The following is an 11,681-nucleotide window of genomic DNA, read 5'->3' on the forward strand; positions in this document are numbered from 1 at the left end:
AGATAAAGTTACATTGTATACTAGAGGAGAAACATTGAAACCAAAAGATACATTGTATACTCGAGGAGAAGAATTGAAACCACAAGATACATTGTATACTAGAGGAGAGGAATGGAAACTAAAAGATACATTGTATACTAGAGGAGAAACATTGAAACCAAAAGATACATTGTATACTAGAAGAGAAGAATGGAAACTAAAAGATACATTGTATACTACAGGAGAGGAATGGAAACTAAAAGATACATTGTATACTAGAAGAGAAGAATGGAAAGATAAAGTTACATTGTATACTAGAGGAGAAACATTGAAACCAAAAGATACATTGTATACTAGAAGAGAAGAATGGAAACTAAAAGATACATTGTATACTAGAAGAGAAGAATGGAAACTAAAAGATACATTGTATACTAGAGGAGAAGAATGGAAACTAAAAGATACATTGTATACTAGAAGAGAAGAATGGAAAGATAAAGTTACATTGTATACTAGAGGAGAAACATTGAAACCTAAAGATACATTGTATACTAGAGGAGAAGAATTGAAACCACAAGATACATTGTATACTCGAGGAGGGAAAAAATGTAAACCAAATGATACATTGTATACTAGAGGAGAAGAATTGAAACCAAAAGATACATTGTATACTAGAGGAGAAACATTGAAACCAAAAGATACATTGTATACTCGAGGAGAAGAATTGAAACCACAAGATACATTGTATACTCGAGGAGGGAAAAAATGTAAACCAAATGATACATTGTATACTAGAGAAGAATTGAAACCAAAAGATACATTGTATACTAGAGATGTGTGTATATGTGTGTGTATGTATATGTGTGTGTGTGTGTGTGTGTGTGTGTGTGTGTGTGTGTGTATATATATATATATATATATATATATATATATATATATATATATAATATTGTATATGTGATTTTGCATTTCCAGGTAGGGGGCGCGCTCCCTACCTGCACCACTATTTGTGGCCTCAGCTGTCAGTCACTGGCTCCCAGCTGATGACTGATTGCCGAGTATTACCGACGGGGGGGGAGAGAACTGTTTGTTAACAATACAGTTCTCTCCCCTGTCAGCTCCAGCACACTGCTTTATATGGCTCTGCATAGCAGTGTGCTTACTGTACAGTTGAAAGCACCAATTCAGCTTACTGTGAAACAGCACACAGTTAACCCTTTGATCTCTCCAAATGTTTACCCCTTCCTGCCAAGTGTCATTAGTACAGTGTCAGTGCTTTTTATTAGCACTGATCACTGTATTGGTGTCACTGGGGATGTCCGTTCCCCCCAGTGTCAGAATGCGCGACACAGTCCCGATATAAGTCCCTGATCACCACCAATACTAGTAAAAAAAAAAATAATTTACAGTATCGTCATTTGTAAACACTATAACTTTCATGTAAACCAATTAATTTACACGTATTGGGATATTGTTAGCAAGGACATGGAGCAGAATACATTTTGGTCTAAATTTGTGATGAAATGTGATTTTTTTTTTTTTTTTTTTTTTTTCTTTCTTTTTTTTTTTTTTTTTTTTTTACTGGACATGTTAAATAGCAAAAAGTCAAAAATGCTGTTTTTTTTTTCCTCAAAATTGTTGGTCTTTTTTTTTTTTTTTTTATAGTGCCAAAAATAAAAATTGCACGTGAGATCAAATACCACTAAAAGAAATCTCTATTTGTGGGGGGGAAAAAAGAACTTAAATTTAATTCGGGTGCAGCACTGCATGACCGCGCAATTGTCAGTTAAAGTAACACAGCGCCGTAACTCAAAAAAATGGTCTGGTCAGGAGGGGGGGGGGGGGGTAAATCTTCCTCCAGGCAAGTGGTTAAGAGGTTAAAAATGTAACAAATGGCAGCTATTACCTTCCCAGACGAATCCTCGGCTCCCTATAATTATGTTGGATGATTTTGATGACATTTGCATTTACTGTACGAGCATCAAAAATGTCATTCAGATTTTTAGCATTTGCTAAGCTGTAAAAAAATGTCACCATCATGCTAATTTCTCATCCCAGCTTGATCCTTTATAATGTTATGATAACGTTTTAGGCTTTTTGTTTCATTTTTTCCTGTATGTGTTGTTGCATCGATTGCGGAATAGAGATCTAGAATCAAACGCATTCACTTTGAGCTTTTACCTTTTCCACTACATTAAGTAAAAATTGTACTTGTATGCTATCTTTATATTTGGAAGACTTTGTCATGTTTCTTTTTGGGGTAAATTTTTTTAAGATACATAAATTTGAAAAAAATGAAAGGAAAAGACAATATTTCCACCATTTCTTTCTAATGAAAGGAATTAGGATGCAGAGGAATTTAAAAACATATCTGGTATCAAATGAAAGCCCTGTCTCTCCCGAGAAAGATTATGTATGGTAAATGCTAAAAGTTCTAAGGCATGGACACTGGAATATCTCCAAAACCCAGAAAAGGACCCTGGGAGTTCCGGAGCTTAGAAGAAAAAAAAAAACAGCTCTTGGAGCGTAGTAGTTGAACATACCTCAACCAACCTGATTTATCAAGAGATACTAAAGTTCAACCCCAGGAAAGAATCATTTTATATACATGTTTTGTAAAGTACAATAAGCTGAGACCTAAAGAATCTTCCAGCATGCAAAGAAGCTGCATCTCTTTGTCCTCGGTGTAATAGTTCACAACAGAGGGACAGTTTACTAAAGAAATTTAGAGGGGCCAGACTGTAGCCAGTGGGAGAAGAAAAAGAGGAATAGTGCCTCATTATTGGTGTCGTTTGGAGGAATAGTGCCCCATTATTGGTGTTTTTGGAAGGAATAGTGCCCCATTTTTAACATCGTTGGCAGGAATAGTGCCCCATTTTTAACATCGTTGGCAGGAATAGTGCCCCATTGTTGGTGTCAGTTGAAGGAATAGTGCCCCATTTTTGATGCCGTTGGAAGGAATAATGCCCCATTTTTGTATGTCGTTGGCAGGAATAGTGCTCCATTGTTGGTGTCAGTTGAAGGAATAGTGCCCCATTTTTGTATGTCGTTGGCAGGAATAGTGCCCCATTGTTGGTGTCGTTGGCAGGAATAGTGCCCCATTGTTGGTGTCGTTGGCAGGAATAGTGCCCCATTGTTGGTGTCGTTGGCAGGAATAGTGCCCCATTTTTAAAGTCATTGACAGGAATAGTGCCCCATTGTTGGTGTCAGTGGAAGGAATAGTGCCCCATTTTTTATGTCGTTGGCAGGAATAGTGCCCCATTTTTAAAGTCATTGACAGGAATAGTGCCCCATTGTTGGTGTCAATGGAAGGAATAGTGCCCCATTTTTTATGTTGTTGGCAGGAATAGTGCCCCATTGTTGGTGTCATTAGCAGGAATGGTGCCCCATTGTTGGTGTCAGTGGAAGGAATAGTGCCCCATTTTTGATGTCATTGGCAGTAAAAGTGCCCCATTGTTGGTGTCGTTGGCAGGAATAGTGCCCCCATGTTGGTGTCGTTGGCAGGAATAGTGCCCCCATGTTGGTGTAGTTGGCAGGAATAGTGCCCCCATTGTTGGTGTCGTTGGCAGAAATAGTGCCCCATTGTTGGTGTCGTTGGCAGGAATAGTGCCCCTTTTTTATGTCGTTGGCAGGAATAGTGCCCCATTGTTGGTGTCAGTGGAAGGAATAGTGCCCCATTTTTGATGTCATTGGCAGGAATAGTGCCCCCATGTTGGTGTCGTTGGCAGGAATAGCGCCCCCATGTTGGTGTAATTGGCAGGAATAGTGCCCCATTTTTTATGCCGTTGGCAGGAATAGTGCCCCGTTGTTGGTGTCGTTGGCAGGAATAGTGTCTCATTTTTGATGCCGTTGGCAGGAATAGTGCCCCATTGTTGGTATCAATGGAAGGAATAGTGGGATTAAAATGATACTAAAGGTTCAGGTTTATTTTTTTCAAATAACAAACATGTCATACTTACCCGCTCTTTGTAATGGTTTTGTACAGAGCAGCCCCAGTCCTCCTCTTCCCAGGTCCCCCACTGGTGCTCCTGCCCCCCTGCAGAGTGTCCCCAGAGCAAGCTGGTTGCTCCGGGGGCACTTGTGTGTACCCACTCCTAAGCCGCCTCTGTGTGTCTGTAAGACACACAGAGTGCGGCCTTGCCCTGCTCCCTCCTCAATGGCTGTGATTGACAGCAGAGGCAATGTCTCCTGCTGCTCTCTCAGCCAATGAGGACGGAGAGACCTGGGAGCGAGACTGCTCTTGTGCACATCGCTGGATTGAGATTGGCCTCCGGTAAATTTTAAGGAGGTCTGGGGGGAGGGGGAGGGCAGCTGCACAAAGAAGGTTTTTTACCTTTATGCATAGAAGGCATGAAGATAAAGAAAAAAACTCTTCAGCTGTTAAAACCACTTTAATAACTAGGATTTGGATAGTGGTGCCGCCTTCTTTATGTTTATGTATTGTTTTCTCTCTGTGTGATAGGAGTTCTGGCTCCCAGCAGAGCAGTCATGGAAAGTGGACATTGTCTAGCAGCGATGAAGAGTCGGAAGACAGCAAAGATCCATCTTCCTCGTTACCGGTGAGCAGAGACCATGTGGTTCCCACTCCTCAGTTCTCGTGCTCCGAAGCCAGGAAGGAATCTTTCAAGAGGAAGTCAAATCCAGTAAAGTTTGAAGAGATGGCAGGTAAAGAGCCATCACCGGCTAAAAAAACCAAATTGGACAAAGAGGGCATGGGGTGGTGCCTCTCCAGCAGTGATGAGGAACCTGAGCCAAAGAAGGTGCAGAAGGTGAAAAAGCCATCCTCCCAAAAGGTGTCGAGAGCAGAAAAGAGCCTCGGCTCCACCCCCACCCCCACCACAAAGGAGAAATACAAGACTCCCAGCGACTCTCAGGACCCCTGGGATGTCCTACAGGCTGGAGAACCTTTCCGCTTCTACCTGACCAAAGTTACTGGCATCAAACCCAAGTACAACACCGGTGCCCTTCATATTAAGGGTGAGTTCCCAACTAGTTCAATTCTAACTCCAGCCCCCAAAATTTGGATAGAGTGGGAAAGAATTAAAGCAGAAGTCAGATATAAAAGAAAAAAATGAATGTAATCATTATTACATCATTAAATGTATGACCTGGCATCAGTATCTTGCTACCCTGTACATTAGAACTGTAGTATGGGAAGAAGCAACAGCAGAAGGAACCAATAGGTTCATACGCTGACAAGAAGAATTCTAATAGGAGGAGAGAGCAGAGAGATGAGCTCATCACTGTGCTGCTTCTCATTTCACTGTCCAGTCACAGGTTGGGGGCTTGTCCGGGATGGGGTGGAGTGTTGCTGGCCTTCAGACTGAGGATCTAGTGGCTTCACCTTTCCCTGTCAAAACACAGCCACGGGGGTGGGTACAGATTGCACTAGGGCTCAGAGAAAGTGGGTTGACTGATGCTGGCCCTTAGGCCGAGTACAATTTTTCTTTCCTTTATGTAAAGGTGAACTACCTCTTTAAAATGTGATATCAATCTTGTAGCCCTGACGAAGGGGGAGTATTTTGTTCCCCAAAACATGTTGTTGGCTGTTTTGTGTAATCTTGCTATGAACAGTATAAGTGATTTAGACTTTTTTTTTTTATATTGTGTGATAAAAGTAATAATATAATTAGAGATTTTAAAAGCTTTTCATTTTTAACTGCTTCCCGCCCGTCCTATAGTCAAATGATGGCGGCAACAGTAGATGACCAATCATTGTACCGGGCCGGCCCAGGTAATTGTGACCGACCACAGCGATCACATGACAGCTGTATTATTATTATTATTATTATACAGTATTTATAAAGCGCCAATAGTTCGCTCAGCGCTGTACATTACAGAGGGGAACAGAACATGTGACAGAACAATACCAATACAATGCAATACACGAGGGGTTCGAGGGCCCTACTCTTTTGAGCTTACAATCTAGGAGGGAGGGGATGGTGGTACAGGAGGAGATAGCTGTGGGGGATGGAGTGGTTGAAAGAGTAGAGGAGGTCGGCAAGTTAGCAGGGGGTGGGGTAGGCTTCCCTGAAGAGATGGGTTTTCAGGGTGCGCCTAAAGGAGAGGAGAGTAGGTGATAATCTGATGGGTTGGGGCAGGGAGTTCCAGAGTATGGGTGACACCCTGGAGAAGTCCTGGAGGCGGGCATGGGAGGAGGAGACCAGAGAACTAGAGAGAAGGAGGTCTTGTGAGGAGCGGAGTGTGCGTGTTGGGTGGTACTTGGATATTAGGTCAGTGATGTAGTTCGGGGCAGTATGGTGGACGGCTTTGTACGTCAGTGTTAGGATTTTGAATTTGATCCGTTGTGCAATCGGAAGCCAGTGGAGGGATTGGCAGAGGGGGGTGGAGGAAACGGAGCGGTTGGTAAGGTGGATGAGTCTGGCAGCCGTATTCAGGATCGACTGAAGTGGAGATAGCCAGCGGCGAGGCAGGCCAGTGAGGAGGGAGTTGCAGTAGTCGAGTCGTGATATGATGAGGGAGTGGATGAGCTGTTTAGTGGTTTCAGGGGTTAGGAAAGTGCAGATCTTGGCGATGTTGTGGAGGTGGAGTCTGCATGAGTTTGTTAGTGATTGGACTTGGGGCTGGAAGGATAGGTCGGAGTCTAGAATGACCCCAATTTCTCTGGCCTGCGTTGGACATGATGGAGAAGTCAATGGGGGGTGGTGTCCGGGCTGGGGGGAGACTAGGAGCTCGGTTTTGGAGAGGTTCAGTTTAAGGAGGTGGAGCGACATCCAGTCTGATATGTCGCTCAGTAGGTTTGTGATTCGGGCGGAGATTGCGGGGGTGAGGCGAGGGGTTGAGAGATAGATTTGTGTGTCGTCGGCATAGAGGTGGTAGTTGAAGCCGTGAGAGTGTATGAGTTGGCCAAGGGAGGAGGTGTAGATGGAGAAGAGAAGGGGCCCGAGGACAGAGCCTTGAGGGACCCCAACAGAGAGGGGGAGTGAGGGGGAGGTTGTAGCATTATAGGTAACGCTGAAGGATCGTTGTGATAGGTAGCATGAGAGCCAGGAGAGAGTGGAATCTCTGAGGCCGAGGGAGTGTAGTTTTTTGAGGAGGAGGGGGTGGTCGACTGTTTCGAAGGCCGCAGAGAGGTCAAGGAGAAGGAGCACTGAATAGTGGCCATTAGCTTTGGCGGTTAGGAGGTCATTGGAGAGTTTGAGTAAGGCAGTTTCGGTGGAGTGTAGGGGGCAGAAGCCGGACTGTAGGGGATCGAGGTGGTTGTTATCGTTGAGGTGAGAGCATAGGCGATTGTAGACTAAGCGCTCGAGCAGTTTGGATGTGAATGGGAGCAGGGAGATGGGTCTGAGGTTGTTCGGATCATTGGGGTCCAGAGAGGGCTTTTTAAGTATGGGAGTGATGTGCGCGTGCTTCAGAGTGGAGGGGAAAGTGCTGAAGGAGAGGGAGAGATTGAAGATGTGGGTGAGGGAACGTAGGATGGAGGGGGAGGGAGGTCGTAGGAGTTGTGAGGGTATGGGGTCGAGGGGGCAGGTGGTGAGGCGGGCATCAGAGAGGATCTTGGTGACCTCCTCGATGGTAGTAAGGTCGAAGGTGTGGAGTGTTGAGGGGGCTTCAGTGTGAGGAGTGTTAGGTGGGGTGGAGGTCGGAGCAGTGGTGAGGTCGAGGGAGAGGGGCGATGAGGGGGTAACTGTGTGAGAGGGGACGGGTTTGGAGGGAGTTTGAGCAGTGGTGATGTCCTTGCGAATTGTGTCAATTTTGTTTTTAAAGTGATTGGCAATCTCAAGAGCGGTGAGTGAGGTGCTGGGTGGAGGTGGGGGTGGAGAGTTAAAGGTGGAGAAGAGTCGGCGAGGGTTGGAGGAGAGGGTCTTGATGAGGGTCTGGAAGTAGGCTTGCTTGGTGGCGTGGAGGGAGGAGGTGTAGGTGTGGAAGGCAGATTTATAGTGGGTGAAGCTGTACACAATGAATGGATTTCATTCAAAGCCATTCATTGTGTACTGCTGTGTTGATCTCTGTGATTGGTCACCATGATCACATGGTACAAACAGGATCAGTCACAGTGCATCTTTACTATGTGCTATCTGTGGCCAGTCACAGCTTTTCCAATAGTACACACTGGGAATGAATAGATCCTATTCCTAAAAATGATTGTTTATAATAGCGATCATAACTGTTATAGGCAATCATAGTGTAAAAAACTAAAGATCTTCAACACTCCCCAAGAGCAGTGCAATGTCACTATGGAGACACTGGACTCCTCTGGTCACAATATTTCCAAAAAAGGAAAAAAGTTTAAAAATTAAACATTATTTTTTTGTTTTTTTTTAACATACTGTCACTAGGCAGTGTCCTTGATCACCACCACACCAAGCTGTACTGCTCTGGCAGTGACAGTATGTAAAAAAAAAATGTGAACAGAAACCCCAATTTTTTTAAGTTCTTAATTTTCAAAAACAAATAGTGACAAAAAATGACAACTTCAAAAAAGTCGCCATACCCCTTACTAAATACCTCAGACTGTCTACTTTCCACCAGAAATGGGTCATTTGGGGGAGATTTGTACTGTTTTTTGACATTTAATGGCCTCAAGAAATGAGATCGTACATCAGGACTGATCAATTTTCTGATATATCCCACAGTTTGTAGACTCTATAACTTTCACACAGACTGAATAATATACACTGATTTGGGTTATCTTTACCAAAAAAATGTAGCAGAAGACATTTTGGCCTAAATTTATGAGGAAAGATTATCTATTTGCAAATGTTTGTAACAGAAACGTGTTTGTTTTTTTTTTTTTTTGTTTGGTTTTTTTTTTCAAAATGTTTTTTTTTTTTTTATTTAGCAAATAAATAAAAACCCCAGCGGTGATTAAATACCCCCAAAAGAAAACTTTATCTGTCTCAAAAAAGTATATAAATTTCATTTGGGTGCAGTGTTGCATGACTGAGTAATTGTCATTCAAAGTGTGACAGCGCTGAAATCTGAATATTGGCCTGGACTGGAAGAGAGTTAATTTCCTTTTTTTAATTTCTAGACTGAAATACATTTTTAATTGAAACTCATTTGTCTCGGCAGATATCCTGTCTCCGCTGTTTGGGACGTTGGTGTCCTCCGTACAGGTATGACGCACCTGTACATTGTTACACAGATAGGGATACAGCACAACATACAGGTGTAAAACACGTAGTGCAGCGCTAAAATGATCTAAAACTCTAAATACAAGCAAAGACAAAAATAACAAATGTAAGTTGCGCATCTGGTGAGTGTGCAATTTTACCATTTTCCTGCACGTCACTGGATTATATGCTTCACTGGGATTATCAGAGTCACCTATCCTGAATAATTTCCTGCACCTATACTGAACATTTATTAATTTAGTCTTTTTAGTGCATGTTCTGATTGGGCATTGAATATATATTAAGTGTTTTTACTTTGTTTTTGTTTTTTTTTTTAAACAAAGCTTTATTTGAGTTTTTCAATTTACAAACACTCAGCGGATGAAACACTCCAAGGATGCATCATGGCAACAAAGTAACTTATGTAACAGAACTGATAGATTGACCAATATGAGCAATACAATATTTTGCATAGAAAACTGATCAGAAAGATTCACGAAATGTCAGCAGTTAGAACCTCTGAACAGAAACTCTGAAGGCGGATGAGACAAAAGAGGGGAGGCATTGTGAGTCAGTAGAGTGTGTAGGGGATGTGTAATGGTGAGCTATGATATATATCCAAAGATAAGAAGGTCAGGACATATCACAGAACTTTGAATGGGAACTGGGGTGCTTAGCGTATGTCAGTTGTCATGCGTAAGACGTGGATGTTGAAGTAGAAGAGAAGCGTATGAAGAGGAGATAATCAAAAAAAAGGAGCAGAGAAGATACCGTATTTGCCGGCGTATAAGACGACTGGGCGTATAAGACGACCCCCCTACTTTTCCTGCTAAAATGTAGTGTTTGGGCTATACTCGCCGTATAAGACTACCCCTCTTCCAATGCACACCAGTGGGAGGAATAGTGCCCCATCATTGATGTCAGTGGGAGGAATAGTGCCCCATCATTGGTATCAGTGGGAGGAATAGTGCCCCATCATTGGTATCAGTGGGAGGAATAGTGCCCCATCATTGGTATCAGTGGGAGGAATAGTGCCCCATCATTGGTGTCAGTGGGGGGAATAGGTGTCCCATCATTGGTGTCAGTGGCAGGAATAGTGCCCCATCATTGGTATCAGTGGCAGGAATAGTGCCCCATCATTGGTATCAGTGGCAGGAATAGTGCCCCATCATTGGTATCAGTGGGAAGAATAGTGCCCCATCATTGGTATCAGTGGCAGGAATGGTGCCCCATCATTGGCATCAGTGGGAGGAATAGTGCCCCATCATTGGTATCAGTGGGGGGAATAGGTGCCCCATCATTGGTATCAGTGGGGGGAATAGGTGCCCCATCATTGGTATCAGTGGCAGGAATAGTGCCCCATCATTGGTGTCAGTGGGAGGAATGGTGTCCCATCATTGGTGTCAGTGGGAGGAATAGTGCCCCATCATTGGTGTCAGTGGGAGGAATGGTGTCCCATCATTGGTGTCAGTGAGGGGTGGAATAGTGCCCCATCATTGGTGTCAGTGGGGGGAGGAATAGTGCCCCATCGTTGGTGTCAGTGGGGGGGGGAATAGTGCCCCATCGTGGGTGTCAGTGGGGGGGAGGAATAGTGCCCCATCGTTGGTGTCAGTGGGAGGAATAGTGCCCCATCGTTGGTATCAGTGGGAGGAATAGTGCCCCATCATTGGTATCAGTGACACCAATGATGGGGCACTATTCCTCCCACTGAGACTTGCTGACCCTGTTCTCGTATGTTGCTGCTGCAGCCAGCATATGTGGTTGCAGCAGCACCTCTACACAGAGCACTTACCTGCTGCTCCGGCACTCAATTTTCGCGGGGCCGCTCGGCTCCGCCCCCTCGCCGGTGATTGGCCGCCTGTGTGCCTTTCCTGAGCTACAGTTCTGGCGGCCAATCACCGGTGAGGAGGCGGAGCCGCGCAGCCGCACGAACATCCAGTGGCCGAACTGAAGGAGACGCCGCGCTTCCTGGACCGGATCGTCGTGGGACTGGATCCAGGTAAGAGACGTCAGCCCCTGCAAACCCCTGTACTTAATGCCGCAGGCCCCCTAACATGTGTACCGGCGTATAAGACGACCCCCGACTTTTGAGAAGATTTTCAAGGGTCAAAAAGTCGTCTTATACGCCGGCAAATACGGTAGGTAGATCTATTCAGAAGGAGAAGAAAGTGGAGAAGGAAGCTAGTATGGAGAAAAGATGGAAAAAAATAAGAAAGAGGTGGAAAAATGATGTCGGAACGGGCCAGAGGATCCCCTCCCAAGAAGTCGTTTGAGAATATTTGGTAATGAGCCGAGCGCTGTGTTTTGAGAGAATAATAGAGCTAGAGGCAACTCCCTGTATCAAAAATTGATATACGTGTTGTAAGTCCTCGCTGATTAAGGGTGGGGGGGAGAAGTTATAAAAGAATGTGCGATGAAGATGAAGTATAAAGAAAATGGTAGAAGAGGTAGATGAAAGGGAATATGGCATGGTTGCCTAGATTGGCTAGAAGTGATGTGAGAGCAGCAACAAACGAGTATTGTAAGTGTTTTAGATATAGTCATGCACACCTTAAATCCTCATAAATCAAAACAATATGTCCGGATTTACTGGATCATGTTTCCAGATTGGGGCATCCCAGAAGAGCC

General features: G+C 44.2%; 1 protein-coding gene across 2 annotated transcripts in view; it reads left to right on the forward strand.

Annotated features, from left to right (window-relative positions):
• Positions 1-11,681, forward strand: part of TDP1 (tyrosyl-DNA phosphodiesterase 1) — a 207,973-nt gene that overhangs the window by 10,389 nt on the left and 185,903 nt on the right. For both annotated transcript variants that reach the window (XR_016308296.1, XM_089661659.1), the window contains exons 2-3: positions 4,439-4,953; positions 9,013-9,056. Coding sequence is in view for 1 of the 2 variants with exons in the window: in XM_089661659.1 (XP_089517785.1) it covers positions 4,439-4,953; positions 9,013-9,056 (559 nt within the window). In the remaining variant the exon portion in view is untranslated. The remainder of the gene's footprint in view (positions 1-4,438; positions 4,954-9,012; positions 9,057-11,681) is intronic.

Source organism: Staurois parvus, unplaced genomic scaffold (genome assembly GCF_062004578.1).
Source record: "Staurois parvus isolate SC_StPar_1 unplaced genomic scaffold, SC_StPar_1.0 ptg001362l, whole genome shotgun sequence".
Classification (NCBI taxonomy): Eukaryota; Metazoa; Chordata; class Amphibia; order Anura; family Ranidae; genus Staurois; species Staurois parvus.